Source organism: Mirounga angustirostris, unplaced genomic scaffold (assembly GCF_029215605.1).
Source record: "Mirounga angustirostris isolate CCGP_5_RB_7025 unplaced genomic scaffold, mMirAng1.0.hap1 SCAF_7, whole genome shotgun sequence".
NCBI classification, from domain to species: domain Eukaryota; kingdom Metazoa; phylum Chordata; class Mammalia; order Carnivora; family Phocidae; genus Mirounga; species Mirounga angustirostris.
Genome location: NW_026991715.1, coordinates 73,786,162 through 73,806,710, shown reverse-complemented (window position 1 = coordinate 73,806,710; position 20,549 = coordinate 73,786,162). Strand labels below are relative to the sequence as shown.

General features: G+C 36.3%; 1 protein-coding gene across 12 annotated transcripts in view; it reads left to right on the top strand.

Annotated features, from left to right (window-relative positions):
• MCTP1 (multiple C2 and transmembrane domain containing 1) overlaps nucleotides 1-20,549 on the top strand; it is a 512,471-nt gene that overhangs the window by 332,420 nt on the left and 159,502 nt on the right. For all 12 annotated transcript variants that reach the window (XM_045898718.3, XM_045898712.3, XM_054512926.2 and 9 more), the window contains one exon: nucleotides 18,765-18,867. In XM_045898718.3, the coding sequence (XP_045754674.1) occupies nucleotides 18,765-18,867 (103 nt within the window). The remainder of the gene's footprint in view (nucleotides 1-18,764; nucleotides 18,868-20,549) is intronic.

Sequence of the window (20,549 nt, the reverse complement as noted above, 5' to 3'; positions counted from 1 at the left end):
TTTTAATTTTCAAGTTTTTTGTTGTTGTTGTTAAAATTCCTTAGCACATCCCAGAGATAATTCTGGATCTAAACTAAGCATCGTACTGAATGGAGCACTGGGTGTTATATGCAAACAACGAATCATGGAACACTACATCAAAAACTAATGATGTAATGTATGGTAATATAACATAATAAAATTTAAAAATAAATAAATAAATAAAAATAAACTAAGCATCTACATTGTTCTAAATTTTTAAACCAAGAAATGGACCTGTAAAAAACACTGAAATCAGTCTTATCTCTTAAAGCTTCCTGATTTGGATATCACTATTTCTATGATGTATTAATTAACTAACAATAATTATTTCATCAATTTCCAGAATGAAATCATTGTTTTAAATTTGCAATTATGTGACCATTCATTTACTCTTTAATTTCATAGGTTTTGGGGCATACTTATACCATTTCTTAAATTGTCTATCTCAAGATAGATAACAAATAGGACTGACTTGGCCAATTTTTGTGTAAATTTTGCTCTTCCTGAAAGAAAGCATCCACTTATTATTTATAGAAATATGCTTACCATTGTGAATGTTCAGCAAGTTGATCCTAATGAGGTAGTGGACTTATCTGAAGGGGAGAAATGTACTTTTCCTACCATCTAAGAGCTTGGAAATCCATTACCTGATGGTTGGTATCCTTTTTTAATTCATCAAATCTAAACAGAACAGAATCAAAACCGAATTAAAAGATGACATGCATTAAAACTAAAATAGCAGATGTCTGTTCCAGAATGGTAATATTTTTAAATTTTTAATATTTGCATAGTATCAAGTGACTGTTTATTGTGTGATAAAAATGTTGAGAGTTTATAGTTTCTTTAAACAAGTGACTATCAACTCATTTGAAACCATGAAGATAGTAACAACCATCAAATGTTCTTTCAAAATAGGTGTACTTGAAAGTACTGAGAGAGAGGGTAGTTTGTAATCTTTTTGCATGTATGCTGACTTGGTTCCTTGTACTGAACAATTAGTGAATGTTAACTTTATTCATCTACTTTTTTACTTCTGATGTGGTTATACTCAAATTAATCTGGACATAATGATTTTTTTTCTTTTATTATGTTGCATTTAGTATTAGAACCAACAGTCGACAATGAATGATTGATTAACTGCTCTTTTTTTGAAAGATTGATTGATTGATTTGAGAGAGAATGTGGGGGAGGAGTAGAGGGAGAGGGAAACTCAAGCAGAGTCCACGCTGAGCACCGAGCCCAACTCGGGGCTTGATTGTATGATTCTGAGGTCACGACCTGAGCTAAAACCAAGAGTCTGATGTTTAACCAACTGTGCCACCCAGGCGCCCCAGTAATTGCTTTTTTTTTTGTTCACTGTGGACATTAACTTAAAGACTAGAATAGGAACTCAGTATTGCTTTCACATACAGAGGTTACACCTAGCCTCTGATTCCCCGCAGCAGGTAAATTCAGAATGTGACATTCACGGTGACATTCACGGTAACATTCACCATCAGGCACCTTCAATTTTCTACAGGATTTTCTGTAGGGGAGCCCCCAGTGTTGAGCTGAAAACCTCTGAAGATGGGGGAGAAAGGCCTAAAATAATATCTCAGTGGGCACCTAAGTGCTAAGAATTATTACTGAACATTTATAGGGGGCACAATAATTTCTTACACAAATATTCAAGTCCCATTTACTTCAAAAGCTTAGATACCTGCCCATGACATAAGTTGAATGCAATTATATAAGTTTGTTTCTCTTAGAGAGAAGCTGTCATTGCTTTTAAAACTTCATGAATATGTAAACTATGTTAACCTACTTGGCCTATATGCCACTATGGAAGTTAAAGTATGTGTTCTTTCAAAGCTGTAAAAAATAGATATATTTCTTTCCTAATGGTTCTATGTAAATTAATGTGAATAGCAATAGTCTTTTCCCTAGGGATTCAATGAGACATAATTTTGATCTGATAAAATGAACTTTAATTTGGGGAATACTAAATAACAGATTGTCCATTTTTTCCCCCCTCCAGTTTTAGGGATATAAATCTCATGATTCCTCATTCCACACTGACCTTATAATCTAATGTGCTCTGAATTGAACAAGAGAGATGTTGAACTATTCAGGGGCAAGAGGATAATTCAGTCTTTGACCTTGCTCACTCTTGTACCTTTTGTGGTCTTTACGACATTTGTGATGGTGACAGAAACTGAGGACCATATATTTAAGTGAGAAATGTCTGAATATACTACTTATTTTTTTTAATAATCTTTACTTCTGGAAAGGATAAATATTTATGTGTAAACTGATCCTTCCTGGTCTTTTCCATTAAATTTGGAGCCCAAATAAGCTCTTTGTATACTTCTTTTTTACTTGTTCAAAGAAGAACTTTAAAGATATGTTGTACGTCTCAGTGGATAATCATAGGCTCTACAAGATTTTCAGCAACAGTTTGAAAAACAGAAATTGAGTCAATGGTGCAGGCTTCAAATCCTCAAATTAGCATCCATTTAGGAGTGTTGTGGATGGAGAGGGGAGATTTTAAATCACTGATAGCTCTCTGAGCTAAGCAGAGTATCTTCTGACCTGCTATAAATGAGGCTATTACTATAAGATACTTAGTTGGGTTCAGAACACTTTTTTCTAGACAAACCTAACAAGACAAACTTATATTTGACCAACGTTGCTCTATTTTTAAACTATTTTTAAGGATCAGAACATAAAGTCAAACTTCCATAGTTTAAGCAAAATATCTTAAATTATAATATTCCATCATTTAACATGAGCACAGGAACAAGAGATTCTATAATCTTTTTAGTAGCCATCAATCTTACTGCAGTTACAAAGAATTTTTTTCCTTTCAAAATGTAAAATTTTTCTTTTGTTACAACACATTCATTGAGAAACATTGTGATACTGTATTAACTCTGTGTGAATAAAGAGCAATTGAGACTCTCTTTGAATGAGTGAGTACAAAGCACAAATTACTTTTTAATGAAACCCTCAATTCTTTCCCTTTCCACAAAAAGCCTATAGCCTTGTTCAGCTGAACACTACTACAGTAGGTCACTTCAGTTAAGCCCCTAATAAACTGTTGATAGTCGAGGGTAGTTTTTTCTTCAGTCTCAATAGCGCAGTGTTGGACAGTGCACTTCAAATCATTAAGGTTAATACAGATTTAAAAAAAGAGATTAACTCTGGTGGTTAAGGCCTCAATTTACAACTCCCACACATACACATGCATTGAGCAAGGCACAAGAGTGGATTGAAATTTCAGTCAAATTGGGGGCAGCCTTTCACAGCCTGAGAAAGTGGCTCTCTGGTTTTCAAAGATGATCAGCTAAATTCTTCGTGAGGGAGAAAAAAGTTTGATTAAGTGAAAAATACTTTGCAGTACAACTTACTTACCTTTCAACTAAGCAGTGAAAAGGTGAATGTCTCTGTACCATCAAAGCAAAACCCAGAGACCGTTTGGCCCTGCGTTCACTGGGGAAAATTCTCTCTACTGCTAAATCAAGTATTCCTTAAAACTGGACAGTTTGTGAGGAGAGAAAGACCGCTGGGGGGGAAATATATATATATATATATATATATATATATATATATATATATTTTTTTTTTTTTTTTTTTTTTTTTTTTAAAGGTGGTGGGAAACAGTTCATGTTGGAATTTGTCTTTTCTAAGCTTCTAATTATCCTCTTCCTTGGATGGGGCCTAATTTCTGCTTTCAGCAGAACATATAATGTCTTCTATATTGAGTGAGGCTTTCTTCGCCGAGTATTTAGACCTGGCCTATTGGTTCTTTCAAGTTCTAAGAGAAGAAAGAGAAAAGGGTTCTTCTCCTCAGCCCCTCCCCTGCATTTTCCCCTGGGTTGTTTTTTTGAGCTCCCGAGGAAGAGGTCACAGCCTCCCCAGGGATACCAGCTACTCGGGTTCAGAAACGGTGATATGGGAGAACTGTGAAAGTCTTTCAAAAGATGCCCTACCTTTTCACTGTATTAAAAGGCACACTAATATAAAACTTCTCCACCCCAGGTGAATTGATCTCTCAAATTAATGCACCATCTCTTTCAGGAAACAATAGAGGGAGAGGGAGAGAAAAAAGGAAGAGGGAGAGAATTTTACAATTAACATAATCTGTCACTGAAACAGTCCCATTAAATGAGCATATCTTTTTCTAAAGCAAGGCTATGCATAAAAACCCATGACTCACCAGCCCCATAGTCTGCAAACCTACTAGTTATTAAGGGATATGTTTACTACCCCTTTATTTGCATAGACTTTTCCCATGTTTTTCTTTAGGAAAACTGTCTTCATTGTTGGAAAATATTTAAGTAACAAAACAGCAGAAAAAGACATGCTACAGTTTTTTTTTTTTTATCAGCTTCCGTGAGAGTCTTATTATCTCAAGAAATAACAGTTAGCAGCTCAGATTCATTAGCAGAGCTAAATTTAAGCCCCATTTGACAGGCTGCCTAGAAAACATTTTGTTTTGCTGTCTGTGGGCTTTAATTAAGATGTGTTCAATTTCAGTCCTCTTCAGTCTAGCGCCGCCCCCCCCCCCCCCAACCTTGCTGTGTCACAGACCAGCGATCAGACACTTTTAGACGGTCCGGCCCATGACTTTGACCTTCTGCGCAGTCCGGCGTTCCCTGGGGAACCGTTCAACTCATGAGGTCTGATTTCACACTTCCAGGATGCCTCAGCTCTCTTAACAATGACAGGGAGACAAAGCCCTTTAGAGCAGGCCGCATGGGGACTTGTTTAAATTGGAAACCAGAGAGGAGTCAAGGAACAAGGTTATGGGCTACAGAATAGTGCTTTTAATAAAGAGCTCACAGCTCTGGCTCAGCTCAAAGAGGTCTACCTCTGTACAATTAATTGAGCCATTTATCTGGAGCATCTTAGGCCTCTACTTTCTCACAGAATTGCGTGGTAAATATCAGCTAAGAAGCAAATGAGATATGCATGAAATGAATTTTAACACTTTGATTACTGTGCTTCCAGTCTTCATTAAAAATAAATTTATTTGTATTTCTGACCTCATTATCAGTAGGCTGCCTGCATTTTTATTGGTTCCTGTGATTTCCAGCTTGAGTATGTCATGAAGGTATATTTTATACAGAGATTTGGATTTATTATTCTTGGTATTTTCCCTGAACATTAGGGGTCTATTCAGAGAAAGAAAATGAAAAGGTGGCTGTACAGAAAAAGGCAAGTCTGTTCTTTGAAAGTTTTATATACAGCTGGAGAAGTGCCAAGCACATATATATATAACATAGATAAGATATTGTTCTTTAAAAAAATTAACTTTTTGTGGGTTACCCAAGCAAACTGCATAAGATATATGCAGTTGTTGCTTGAGTGGCCCTCAGAATACAAGAGCTCTTCTGGAAAAAGTGGGTACGTTGCTTCTTTTATAGAACTGTAGCAGTCTGAATTTTTGATAGCACGTGCCTTTAATTATGTCATCATATTTAATAACATTGATGATATCTGATAAATGCAGCCTTAGATTTTATGATCATTATTTAAAACCTATGTTGGAAGATGAGAAAACATATATCCTTTAAACTCTGCATGGTTCAACTAATGGTATTATATACAAAATATGGTGGAAATCCTTCATATTTGTGAATTATCAAAGGTAAAATAATTTACCAAATAAAAGGGGGTTATGTGTGGATGTCACTTTTAATTATTTTTAACTTTTGCTATCATCAAATCTTAAAATTATATTGCTTGAAACAAAAATATCTAAGTTTTACACAAAATGTATTAAAAATTTCCCAAGCACAGTGCTTTATTTCCATTATATAAACTAATGATGTCCCTATTTGCTTTTTAACAAAAATAGTATAATTTGAGAAGAAATTTCATCCAATTTATAATGCACCAAAAATACCCAAAGCTGACATTCTTGTCACGGTAACATGGCGTAGTTTAGAAAACAACATTATACGTATACATATTAAATGTCTTAACACTATATAAATACGTTCTGTAAGAATGAGACTAAACAAATGAAGGCATCACAAGGAGAAAAAGCAAATCATTGCTCTTCATTCCTCTTTTTTTTTTTTAATTTTTGCTCTTCATTCTTTTATGTCATCATAGTTCACATAGAAATAAAAGTCGCTTCCTTTTAGTATTTGCATCTTTACAAAATTAAATCCTATTCTAATTTTAGAAATGCAAAAGTGTTTTTCTAAAACCAAATAGTTGATATGGGATATTTGTGAAAAGAGGAATTAAAATGATAATTTAACTCAAGGGCTAGTGAGACTGAGTCTGAGCTAGTGTTTTATATGGAATGACAGAACTCATGTGTGATTCATATGCAGGTCACATGGTTAGAAGATACTGCTCTGGAAGAATAGGTGGGATGACAAAAGAGATTAATAATGGGGTTTGATATGCTCTAGAAGTGAAGGACTATAGGCTGAGAAAGTGGTGGTCCCCCTGTCAATGGGAAGTGGCGGGGGAGAGAAATACTATAAAGTAATTAATTGAGTTCTGTAGAAGTAAGATTACAAAATGATCCTTTGAGTCAAGAAATAGAGAACTGCTGATCTGGCTTGGAGGGCTAGCTCCATGATTCTACTCAGTGCTTGAAGAAATGCTTTCCGATGCTAGAATCATTGTTTAAAATTAAACTGTTCATTATTGTTTGTTATGATATAGTCGTGTAAATAAGCAATACATTTCCTAGAATGATGGATTAGGGAACTGGTGCAAACAGAGAGGATCTAGATTTAACCAGACTTTTGAAAAAAAGGAAAAATCTTACCACAGGAATACTTGGGTTATATGACAGTATAGTTAGGTGCATAAATGACTACATGGCCAAGCCCAAAGAGTGATTGTGATAAAGGACTGATGTCAATGGGAATGCCAAATGGAGGAATACAGGGCTCTGTTCTTGGTCTAACCTGTTCAACCTATTTACTAGTGACTTTGAGGAGATAATTGATGGCTTCCTTATCAAACTTGCTAACAGGGATAGTTAACTATATACTACATGCATATATTACATATATGTGTATACTATATGTATATATTATAGATTTACACTTTTAAATATTTACATAGTATTACAGTATTTATATGTAATATATATCCATATCCATATATGTGTGTAATAAGCTTAGTTCAGACTGAAATAATAGGGTTAGTTCAACAAGGTGGACATTAAAGAATATACATAAAAAGACTTACAAGGATACAAAACAGTAATGTCCTGCTTTAAGAGTAGAAAATATAGAAAAAAGTTTAGGGTTTGAATTGAGTTTAAGCTCTGTGGGAATGAATCATGCACATGTCAATTTTGTTACATTGTTTTAGTATGCAAATTACAAATTGGCTACATTGAATAAAAGGGAAATGTTGAGAATGATACCTCTGGACTCATCAAACATACTGGGGAATGAATTCAGTATTGGAAGCGATTCTTTAAACAAGGACATTGACAAAGCAGAATTCATTCTCAATTAGGCTATCTGATGTTTTAAAATCAAGTCAATTGAGAACAGCTCACGGAAAATGATAATAATGCTAATAACACTAGTTATTAGTGGCGGCAGCAACATTTACTGAGACCTCATCACATGTCAGACCCTACCCTGAGTTTAGAACAAGGATTAGCACCATCTCACAACAACCTAATTAGTTACTGTTGTTCTCCCCACTTTACAAATTAGAAAACTGAGATGTGGAGAGGTTAATTAAGCAACCGGCCACATTAGCAGGTTGAGAAGACCCTGAGAACTCCTTACACTACTCCTGTTTGCCATCTACAGCAGCAAAATGGACTCCACAGGCTCTTGGGTAACTGAATACTAATATCAGATCTTAGGCAAGTATACCTGATTGGTGCAACCAAATTCACGTCTCCCACCCTAGCTGCAAGAGAGTCTAAAAATGTGACCTTGGTCTTTGCAGCCTCTCTCGTTCAGGAAGAGACACCAGAAGTTAGAATATATGCTCGGCAAGCCATCCACATTATCCAGCTCAGGGGGGCAGGTAATGAACATTAATCAGATAATCTAAGTGACAGATGCTATGCCCTCACTTCGCACCCATTAATTCATTTAAAGTTAAAAAATGACTACGTAAAATAGGTAAAAGTTACAGAGACATAATTTTGTGTGCCGTATAAAGAAGCACTTCCCCAAAATTATAATTGCCTAAAAATGTATCAGAATAGACCTGTGGAGGTGGCAATTTCCCCATCACTGGCCCTGTTAAACCAGAGCCTGTGAGACTAACTGATAGCAAGAGAGGATTCAAGCCCTAGATCAGCTTTCAAACTTGGCCTCTGAGGCTTTTCTCCCAGCCCTCAGAATCAGAGATCCTGCAGTAGGTGCCAAGATGAATAACAGACTCTTGAATGAGTAGATATTTTGTAGAAGAGAAATAAAAATACAAAGATATTTTAAAGACAAGGCTTGGCAGATGACATTTTTCAGTTCTATTGCCTAAAAATATTTTTTTAAAAAAGGTTTAATCACCTACTGGAGTCCTTAATTTTTTCAGTCTAAAGAATTTTATTCTACTGCAAAGGATCTCTCCAGCTAATTAATTTACTTATAAGGGAGATTATCTGAAACCTCATGCTTTTCTGTGGGGAGTCTAGTTGAATATATATTTACTGTATGTCCTAAAGTAACTATGAGAACTTTCAAAAACAAAGGAGCTTATAATAAATATTTATACTTATATTTTTAGACAAATAACTTTTGTGTTTTCAATCTTGTAACAAGTGATGTGCATATAGTTTCTATATTAAAAATTAGTTGAAGTAAAATCCTTAAATGTTTTTACCATAATTTATCTAAACTCAAAAGCTTGGACATAAATTTTTCATAGTGTCTTCTCATTTTATAGATCCCATAGGCTCCCTTTTCTTTCTTTCCCAGTTTCTTATCTGTCTCATTTTATTTCTTGTTCTTCTCTCATAAATTTCAAGCTTTGCAGCATATACCAAGATGGTTCAATTTTAGGACTCAAGAATGCATGTTGTTATACACAATACTATAAATATTCTTTTGCATCTAGTTCTAGATCGCAAGGGAAATAAATTCATATTTACATTGTGCTTTATTCCCATTGCTCTTAGTCATGGTTCTCAAAGTGTGGCCCAGGGGCTTCCAGCGATCCCCAAAACCCTTTTAAGGATCTTTTAAAGTCAAAACTATTTTCATAATAATACTAGGATGTTATTTTCTTTTCTCACTCTCACTCTCTCTTGAATGTACAATGCAATTTTTCAAAGGCTATATATTTGATTGCTCTGATGTTAACATGTCATGGATTTATTAGGTCATTTTCAAATGAATGATAGTTTTACATGCTGTCATTTTTAAATTCTAAAATGGTCAACTGATAGATATAATTTATATAGACAAAAGCTTTTTGATGTCCTCAAAAATTTTTAAGAGTCCCTAAAGATGAAAATGTTTAAGAACTGTTGCTGTAGGGCAATGATCCTCATTTGGAGGAGGCAGTATTACCCTCTTGAGAATTTGTGGGAGAATTGAGTTGCCACAGTGTTTAGGGGGAGTGCTATTGGAATTTGGTGGGAGTGGGATGGGGATGCTAAATGTCTACAAAGTATTAGACAGTCTTAACTAGTGAAATTGTCCCATGTCCTGCAAGATTAAATATAGACATTAATAAGGTTTTAAATCTATTTCATGATTATCTGAGCCTAGATTGCATTTTTTTATTACTATGTTATGTTAATCACCATACATTACATCATTAGTTTTTGATGTAGTGTTCCATGATTCATTGTTTGTGTATAACACCCAGTGCTCCATGCAGAACGTGCCCTCTTTAATACCCATCACCAGGCCAACCCATCCCTCCACCCCCCTCCCCTCTAGAACCCTCAGTTTGTTTCTCAGAGTCCATATTCTCTCATGGCTCGTCTGCCCCTCTGATTCCCCCCCCCCCTTCATTCTTCCCCTTCTGCTATCTTATTCTTTTTTTTTTTTTTTAATATATGATGTATTATTTGTTTCAGAGGTACAGGTCTGTGATTCAACAGTCTTACACAATTCACATTGCTCACCATAGCACATACCCTCCCCAATGTCTATCACCCAGCCACCCCATCCCTCCCACCCCCCACCACTCCAACAACCCTCAGTTTGTTTCCTGAGATTAAAAATTCCTCATATCAATGAGGTCATATGATACATGTCTTTCTCTGACTTATTTTGCTCAGCATAATACCCTCTAGTTCCATCCACGTCATTGCAAATGGCAAGATCTCATTCCTTTTGATGGGTGCATAATATTCCATTGTAGATATATACCACATCTTCTTTATCCATTCATCTGTCGATGGACATGTTGGCTCTTTCCACAGTTGGCTATTGTGGACATTGCTGCTATAAACATCAGGGTGCACGTGCCCCTTCAGATCCCTACATTTGTATCTTTGGGGCAAATACCCATTAGCGCAATTACTGGGTCATATGATAGCTCTATTTTCAACTTTTTGAGGAACCTCCATACTGTTTTCCAGAGTGGCTGCACCAGCTTGCATTCCCACCAACAGTGTAGGAGTGTTCCCCTTTCTCCGCATCCCTGCCAACATCTGTCATTTCCTGACATGTTAATTTTAGCCATTCTGACTGGTGTGAGGTGGTATCTCATTGAGGTTTTGATTTGTATTTCCCTGATGCCGAGTGATGTTGAGCACATTTTCATGTGTCTGTTGGCCATTTGGATGTCTTCTTTGGAAAAATGTCTGTTCATATCTTCTGCCCATTTCCTGATTGGATCATTTGTTCTTTGGGTGTTGAGTTTGATAAGTTCTTTATAGATTTTGGATACTAGCCCTTTATCTGATATGTCATTTGCGAATATCTTCTCCCATTCTGTTGGTTGTCTTTTGGTTTTGTTGACTGTTTCCTTTGCTGTGCAAAAGCTTTTTATCTTGATGAAGTCCCAAGAGTTCATTTTTGCCCTTGCTTCCCTTGCCTTTGGCGATGTTTCTAGGAAGAAGTTGCTGCGGCTGAGGTCGAAGAGGTTGCTGCCTGTGTTCTCCTTTAGGATTTTGGTGGACTCCTGTCTCACATTTAGGTCTTTCAACCATTTTGAGTCTATTTTTGTGTGTGTATAAGGAAACGGTCCAGTTTCATTCTTCTGCATGTGGCTGTCCAATCTCCCCAACACCATTTGTTGAAGAGACTGTCTTTTTTCCATTGGACATTCTTTCCTGCTTTGTCGAAGATTAGTTGACCATAAAGTTGAGGGTTTTGAAATACATATTATTTACTCAAGCCATGCAAATGGCTGCCATTTTACACAGTGAACACCAAAGACCTTAGGATTGCCTCCATGGCAATCTGGTTCATGATCTGGTTCCCCTTTACTTCTCTGACATGTTCCACCACTGTTCCCAGTGCTCACTGTGCCCCACTATATCAGGGTCCCTGAGCACACCAGGCCTTTGCTCTAGCTCTTGCCCCTTCCTGGGATACTTCTTTCCAGATATCCATTTGAGTACTCCTTCACTTCCTTCAGGTCTTTGCTCACATCTCACCTTCTCCATGAAGCCTACTCCAACCACACTAATTATATTTATAAACTATGCTCCTCCCCCACATTCTTCAAAACCCTTATGCCGCACTGTTTGTTTCCATTTTTCATTAACACGTATCACTCCCTAACATACAATATAATGTATTTCTTAATTGTGTTCAATATTTAGTCTCTTTTTCTTCCCTCCCCACTACAAATAGAATCCAAGAGAGCGGGGACATTTCCCTTTTTTGTTTACATGGCCTGGCATATAGTGGGCACTCAATAAATATTTGTTGAATAAATAAACATATGATTTTATTATAAACAACTTTCAGTTTAGTCCTCCTTTATTATGGCATTAAGGCATTATATGAAATTTTGAAATCATGATTGATTTTTATTTCAAAATTTTAAGGAGGACATTACAAAATCTTCAATATGAAAAAGGATGTATTAGGTCTAATGGGCTGAGAGCCACAACTCATGACTTAGTGAGAAAAGGGAAGCCCAGTTATTATTACTCAGTCCCAGAATCAGACCCAGTGGGAACTTAGTGAGTAGTGGCAGTTAATGTATTTCTACCAATCAGATGTTTAAAATATGTTTAGGTCAGTTGATGAAAAAAAGCAAAGGTCAAAACCCCATCTCCAGTGATAAGGGAAGGATTGGAAGATATATCCAATGCACATAGCTTTTTGTTTTGGTGGACCCTGTGGAATTCCCTCATCTACGTACAACATTGTTATATGTTATGATTGAAATTCCAGTTTGTGGAAAGGACAGATGGCAATCTTGATTATAATTAAAAAAAAAAGATTAAAGTATAGCCATTTCGAACTGTGACACCTGAGGAAATTAAACCAAGGAGCTTAATTTGTGCAAGGTAGGCCCCAAATAAAAGGCCCCAATGGATATGAACTGCTTTCCATGCTATTGAAAGCCTTCTGTGTTTTCAGAGACAGGACAACAAAGAGGTGGTCACTGGGTATCCCCCTACACACACATTTCTATAACACACCACATCCAGCAAAGTGTGCTACTTGTCAGCAGCAAAATGACCCTGGACAAAGCCCACCACTGATGGATCAGGATTAACTTTCTATTCTGGGAGCAAGAATATCATTCAGTATCTTTTGAGTGACTTTAATGCTCAAACCAGTAGTTTGCACAAACTGAAGCCATCCACTTGCCCACGTAACAGGTAACAAGCTAGCAGGGGTGGTGCAGGCTTTCCCACAGTTCTTTATAAACGTGTCAGTGTTGTGACCCCAAAGAGCAAGGGCTAAGAGTGAGAGAGAATTAGCCAGTCAGCACATCCCATTCAGTCCTCTGTGCTGCTTTGAAGACGCCCAGAAAAGGTGCCCATTGGAGACAATTCTGACCTGTTTTTACTGCTGTAGGAATGGCTTTTCACCGTAAGAATTTAAGTGTTAGAGCATGTGCTTTAAAATTTATTATAGATTTACTTTTAAGTTAAGAGAGAAGAAGCTCTAATTTTAACTCCCTTGGGAGATTTTTTCCCCTGTAAAAATCCATAGGGAAAATAAATAGCCCCTGGTATTTAACGAGATTACGGATAAATGCGCATTAGTCCTAACCTAATATTTTTAAGTATCTATTGTATAGTCACTACATAACATAGATCTAAGTTGCTGTGTTATAGAGTCCGTATCAAAGGGATAAAGAAGATAAAGAAACAAATTTAAGCTAAATATTCCTTATCATAAATTGTTAAAGTCTTCTTGTTAGATAATCGTCCTTCTCTCTAAAGCTGTTGGCAGTAGAGATGTGTAATCACCATAGATCACCAGGGTCATCTCACCCACTGAGGAAAAGTCTTTGCCTCCTTTTCCCTTCCTGTTTCTAGAGCTAGAGAATGATATGCTTCCCATTGTACCTTTTACTTACCTTTATTACAGCACTAACAGTCCTGCATTATAATTGTGTATTTACATGCCTATCATGCTCACTAAACTGTGCGTGCCTTGAGTGCTGGACTGTGTCTTAATCATACTTATAATTCCAGGGTGAGAGGAGCAGGCATTCAATAAGTAATGAATGCTTCCAGAGGTATTCCTGTTTCTCTCTAGAAAATTGTCAACAAGGAAAATTGCAGTGTTCTCAAGCAAGGCTAAGACTCTTTCAGCTGTCATGGCGGTTAACACAATCAGCCCCACTGCTCTGATCCTCACCAAGCACTGCAGCAATTTCTATCTTGTATCCAAACCCAAATCTTGCACTTTTTAGCCCAAACGGTGAAAGTTAAGAGAAAGCCAGCTGGTACCCACAGGTCAGCTTTAGTCTTATGACAAGAATGACTAAGAGGGAGATAAGGGATTATATAATCTGTTCCCATACATTGAGGCTGTTTAAATAGCCAAAAATTATCAGAAACAAAATACAGTTCAACTTTGGATGCTGCCTTTAATTCCTTGCACTTCTGCCCATACAGTATTGAGTAAAATCATCACATGGAGCAGCTTTGCATCACTCTTCAGAGCTTTGCAGAACACAGTGTACTTGGTAGACCTCAATACCGCATCCTGTAGTCAATCCCACTCCCCAGACACTCTCAGCAAGCACAGCAGCATATCACGGGGTCCAACTAGAATGATAAAAGGATGAAAGGAAGGAATAATTAAGGAGATAATTAATGGTTAGGTCCATCACTGGTATTTCTGTGATTGTTTTCGGTTGTTTAAGTGGCACATAATCAAGGCTGCAAAATTTAGGAACTGAAAAGCCAGTCATTTAAAGCATCATTTAGCAAGCCAGATAAGCACATTAACTGTGTGTAGCCACTTCTTTAAAATAAAACTATGGTGAATGCTTTTTAGTGGTAAGTTTATAGAATTTGATATTGTACGTTTACTATTATTTTGGTTGAAATTGCTGTTAATTTTTAATTACCCTTGAATCACGCAGTGGCAGAAGGATACTTTCTAAATTAGTTGAAAATAACATAGTGTGTAAAGACCTGATGTTGGCATCCATTACTGATAACTGTAAAAACATAACTTTATAGAAGGAAAAGATGAATAGAAGTTAAATATAAAATTGGCTGCTCTCTCCTTACGTAAATTTTCCTCTTTGCCAGATTCTAGAGAAAACTACCCTGGGTCCTTTGTTGAATGCTTCTTGTCCTTGGGGGAATAAAAGACCGACTTGGCTAAGCTCAGGGAATTGTTTTCCGTCGGCAAATAACAGTATCAGGCATAAGAGACTGTTCACTGTTGGCATCTTCAAACGCTGTTGGTTCTGCCTTCAGAGTATATTCAGAATCCAAGCACTTTCCATCACCTGGATTGTAATATCCTCCTAACTCTTCCCACTTCCTCCTCCACTGGCTTCTCTCCACCTTATTCTCCAAATAGCAGCTGTCAGATCATGTCACGCCGCAGCCCGAATACCTCCAAAAGCTTCTCCTAGAACTTGTAGAGAAAACCGTATCCTGCAGAGACCTGCCACCCTCCCCACACCTCACCCTCTACTCTTCCCCTTCCCTCAATTCATTCCTTCAGTCACACTGGCTTCTTGGATATTCCTAGACACACCAGGCACGGCCATTTCTCTGACCTTTCCACAACCTGTTGTTCTAGGTAGCCCAGAGCCTACTCCCTTGCCTTTCCTATTTCTTTGCCCATATGCTGATTTCTCAGTGAGACCTTCTCTGACGGTCCTTTAAAAAATTGCACATACATACCAGTACTCCTCATTGCTGTTCCTAACTCCTTCTCTATAGTACTTATCACCTTCTACAATACCATAAAATGTGTGTATTCATTGTCTTTTTCCTTAAGGTAAACACCATGAGGTCAGGCTTATCATAATTATTGTTTTATGCACTTATGTCTCCTCAATGCATAGAACACTGCCTGGTACATGGTAATTAGTAATAATTACTTGTTGAGTGAATGAATCTGTGGTCAAAACATTAGCCAGGTCTTCCCATATGTGTGGCCTACTAACTACTAAGATATGGCATAGTTATTGGGAAATTGGGAAAGGTCTTGCCTGGTGCCTTATATTTAAATATAGATATATATAAAATCATAGATATATAATTATATATATCTATGATTTCATTTATTTATTTAGACAGAGAGAGAGTGCAGGGAGGGGCAGAGGGAGAGGGAGAGAGAAAATCTCAAGGAGATTCCACGCCGAGCAGGGAGCCCAAGGCGGGGCTCCATCTCACAACCCTGAGATCATGACCTGAGCTGAAATCAAGAGTCGACCCTCAACCGACTGAGTCACCCAGGCGCCCCACATTTAAATATATTTAATTAAAGCTGTGTTAAGTAGTAATTTGGTCTAAGATAAAAGTTTCTCTCTCTCTCTTTTTTTTTAATGTAAGCACCATTACATTTGGTACAGTGTTTAATATGGTCTCTTAAAATTTACCTTACTTACCCATTTCAAGTTAAAAGCAGGTACATGTAAGAGAATATTTTTGCCAATGATGGAATGCCCCTGGAATTTAATCTAGCAAAATGACTGAGAAGTGGCTTCAGAAGGTGCTTACACTGTTTTTGGTGGGTGTAGCATTGTCTCTAGGGCTTCAATGTCTTCATCCTAATAGAAGAAAGTGAGTGAGAGAATAAGTAATGTGGTGGTCAACGGCAGATAACCAGTTTTCCCTAGGAATGGTCTTGCAAACTAATCAACTACACAGTAAGAAAATATGGATACCCACGGCCTCATGGGCGTAGGTTTTGATAAATGGATTAGTTTCTTACCAAGATATGGGAAGCGTTAATCATTAAGAACAGATTTTGTTTCTTTAAGACTCCAGATCTTTTGTCAGCAAATACGGGTAGAGTAACAAAGAAAGTGGTGATTTAAGAGACTTTCCATGTGGTTGAAAGTCTCTTACACAATTGAATGTAATTCCTGTAGAAAAGAAATCAAGTGAAGATTTGCATTCTCTGCTGGTAGAAGTTTAAAGTAAAAATATTTTCAGGGCACCTCTTGGCTCAGTCGGTTAAGTGTCCGACTCTTGATCTCAGCTCAGGTCTTGATTTCACAGTCATGAGTTCGGTCCCCGTGTCGGGCTCCACACTGGGCAATAAAAATAAAATAAAGTAAAATGTTTTCCCAATAGATTTTGGTCTCTGGAGTTTGTTCTTGTGTTTTGCTGTTGAAGAGGTGGGGCAGTTTTGACTGCATCTGTTACACATTGCTGATCATTTGAGGGCGAGTAAAACCAAGTCAGTTGAAATATAATAGTAATTGAAGTAAAGCAAGTGAAAATGAGGAAACAGAAATGCCCAAAAGTGCTATCTTTATATAGTTTTTTTTAACTAAATTAAGATTTACATGAATGTACACATATATGAGAAAAATTAAAAGAAGGTCCCAGGAAGAGTGTGAATGTTCCACTTGTCTTTTAGGTAGAAGTTCCAACACTAATCAATCTAATGTTCTGTCTAAAGTGATGGCAGAATAGTGATGCTTCTGACATGGAATTCTAATAAATATGGCTTTAATTTTCTCTCTGATCATTATAGGTAGATTTTTTAAATCTCTCCAACCCTTTTATAAATTATTTGAGGTGGTAGTGTGTGTCCTCTTTCTTATGGTATGCATGTTACCCAGTACAAAGCTAGGTGAAAAGACTTTATATGGGCCTTAAGAATAAGTAAGGCTTTTGAAATTGTTTGAATCCACTTTTTATGCTTGTACCTGAATTCCGTGGAAGAAAATAAAATTGTTGATGTGGCAAATAAAACATTTTGCACTGTTTTAATGAACAAAATGTTCTTTTTTGAATTCTGTCTTCCATGGTGTGTATGTGTGTATGACTAAAAAAAAAAAAAAAAAGGAAAATACAGATCCAAAGGCAGAAATAAAAATGTCAACAGACCTCAAAGACTTTCGATTCTCTATTCATTATTCAAAATTGTTCCCAAGACCAAAAATTGAAAAGACTACCATACTGCTAAATTATGCAGTCATCCTGGGGTATATGAGGCCGCTGAACTAACACACATATATTTACTTTTTTTTTTTTTTATTCTATAACTAATAAATTAAATTAAAGGTGAGTCAAAGTTTGTATGGCTCATTTTAAGAATCACAATATGGAAAGTAAATACACTGCTGTGTGGGAATACATGACTTATCTGTCATTGATAGCTAATGAATTCCTTCCTATTAAAATTTAATTGAAAATCTTCAATGATATTTAAGCTTTCACAGAAGTGTAAACTACTGTGACTACAATTCACAATGCATTTAAAACAATTATTCTTTATCATTAAAGTTAATAATATGCACATTAACCTCTTATGTAGTCTAAATCAATATTGTAGTTTAAAAGATATGACCTCTGGACAGCTTTGTCTAAATATTGATTTCATTGTCATTTGTATAAGGTATCAAACAAATTACACGCAGCACTAATATCATTAATGCTGCCCCCATAGAGCCTCTGACTTTATGGGGTCCTTATAATACAGGACATGACATTACAAAATATTGAGGATATCACAAAATATAATTGCCGAACGGACAAGATTTGATTATGGCAGAACAGGCTCGCTGTAAACAGATGATAACTTCCAAATTCTTTACTCTCAGTGGACAGGAAAAAATACTGCTCTTTAACATGCAGATTGGTTGTTGAGCTTAAGTTTCAAATGGCAAAATTTTTTCTGCCTCTGAGGGTTTAATTTACCTTCTTGTGATGCCAGAGACATTTCAGGAGGGAATCTAAAGTCACATTACAATGGTGTCATTCTGTAATATAGCAGTTTTCCCAACATAAATTTGTTCAGTTTTGTTTAGAAATTTCTGTTAAAAGTTACTGATGAGTCGGAGGAGTTGGAAAATATATGCGTAAAAGTGAAGGGGTTGAGCCTTTCAAATGATCTTTATAGAACTAAATAAAAACTGACTGAGGGATGGACATGCATCACAGTTTCTCTCATAATAATTATTACTATTTTTTGTAAAAAAAAAAGAATAAGTACAAATCAAAATACCAGCTCTATAATTTCCTTTCTTTTACTTTTTTCAGGTTCTAATTTGCTAGGAATCACAATTGTTAACACTCTCCAGTTACATCTAACTCTATTTTGATGTTTAAATTTTTTAAACTGTATGTTCCTTTTTGTTTTTCATAAAACTTTTCAGAAAAGCGATGTGGCCATGATCATGACACTGTGAACTGTGGGTGTTATTTATACTAAAAATGTTCCCCCCCAAATCTCTCGTAGGTAAAAGTGACCCATTTTGTGTAGTTGAACTGAACAATGATAGGCTGCTGACACATACCGTCTACAAAAATCTTAATCCCGAGTGGAACAAAATCTTCACATTGTAAGTAATCATTACCTTGAGCTCCTTTCAAAAATGGAGCTAATAATATTTATTTTTGAGATATTTGTGTGTGTGTTTATTCTTAACTGATGAGCAGCTCTGCATCTGGACAGCCGCTGCTCCCAACAGCGAATATCATAATTGTAATACCTTTCCGACAGAGAGACCTGGGGAAAGAATACGCCATTTTTCTTTGTTTTCACAGGTTCTTTTTTTTAAAACTGTGATTTTTATATGGTTTGACTAAGGATTTTGCTTCCATTAACTGAATGGCCATCCTGCTTCTTCCTTTTATACTTTCTATTGAAATTCTCCCCAACTGCATTGACACCAGGGAGGACAAAGCTCTATTTGTTCCATTCCCCAAATCAGCAAACAATCCAGTCTTGAATTCAGAGATGCTTTAGTTTTGCTTTGTTGCATTTTAGTACAATAAGGATATTAAGTATCGTCCCAGTTACCAGAACACCATTCGGGTTAATTTTCCTTTTGTTTTAAAAAAAGTTTATAAATCTTTTGACCACGCACTGAAAGCTGCTGATCTACACCATAGTATCTCCTAAGTCCAGGGTGTGTGTGTGTGTGTGTTTTAAACGGGGCTTTAGAAATGAACTCTGAACAAAGGAAAACTCTCCAAACAGAGTATTTCTTAAAAGTTTTCTAACATAGTTTAATTTTTTTGTATATGAAAACTGCTAAATTCCTCATTAATTTCTTATAATGTCTCTGCTTAAGAGCGAGTAACTAATCAGATTTAATTATCTGACCAACTTATCTTTAAGGAATTCCACATTTTTATAAGAGATGAAAGCCTGGTCAGTAGACTTGCACTCCTAAGAAGATTGTTGAGAGTGTTCTTCTCTGGAATGCATAACTGAATGAATAGGTTTGATTATTATCAAAGCCATTAATTGATTGTGCCCCGATAAAGCCCCTTCTCACACGTGGTTGCAGTCTTTCAGTAATGAATATATTCTTTTTTTTGTTTTGTTTTCTCTTAATTCATGTTTTCTTGGTAAACAGTTTGATCAAAGAAGAGAGGCTGTCAGCAACTGGGGTTTATTTTTCCAGAAACAAAAATGAAGAGCTCGCACAGTTGTTTATTAACATACGTTGTCTTTGGAACGTAATGGGACACTATTTAATTTCTAAATCCTGGGGTGGTACAATAGCTATCAATGTTACATTTTCTCCATTCTGTTTTCTGTGTTGGTTAGTTTTTACTATAAACCTACCAGAAATAAGTCAGTGTTTTGGTAGGAACTGTAAACAAAGGAGATGTCCTACTATTACAGAAAAAGAAAAATTGTATGAGATATACTGTGACTCTTGCTGATATCAAATTTAATGGAGTTTTACATGGGGTTAATAGGAAGCTAGGAATTATTGTGATAATAATGAGAGGGAAAAGTCTCAAAAACATCAGTGCCACTTATTGATTTTTTTTTACGCCAATTCTGTGCCCATCCAGATGGAAAATTGTATTTCATTAAAAATTATAACTTGGAATTACAATAGTGCTCAAAGTTCCAGGTCACAGAACCAGCACTGTAGTCTACGAAGGTGCATCACGGGAAATTCTGTCAGATACGAAGCTACCTTGTGTATGTGTATATGCAAATAGCATACCTAAAAACACATACACACAAAACCAGCTGGAGCCATCTAAATTTTCAAAAGCA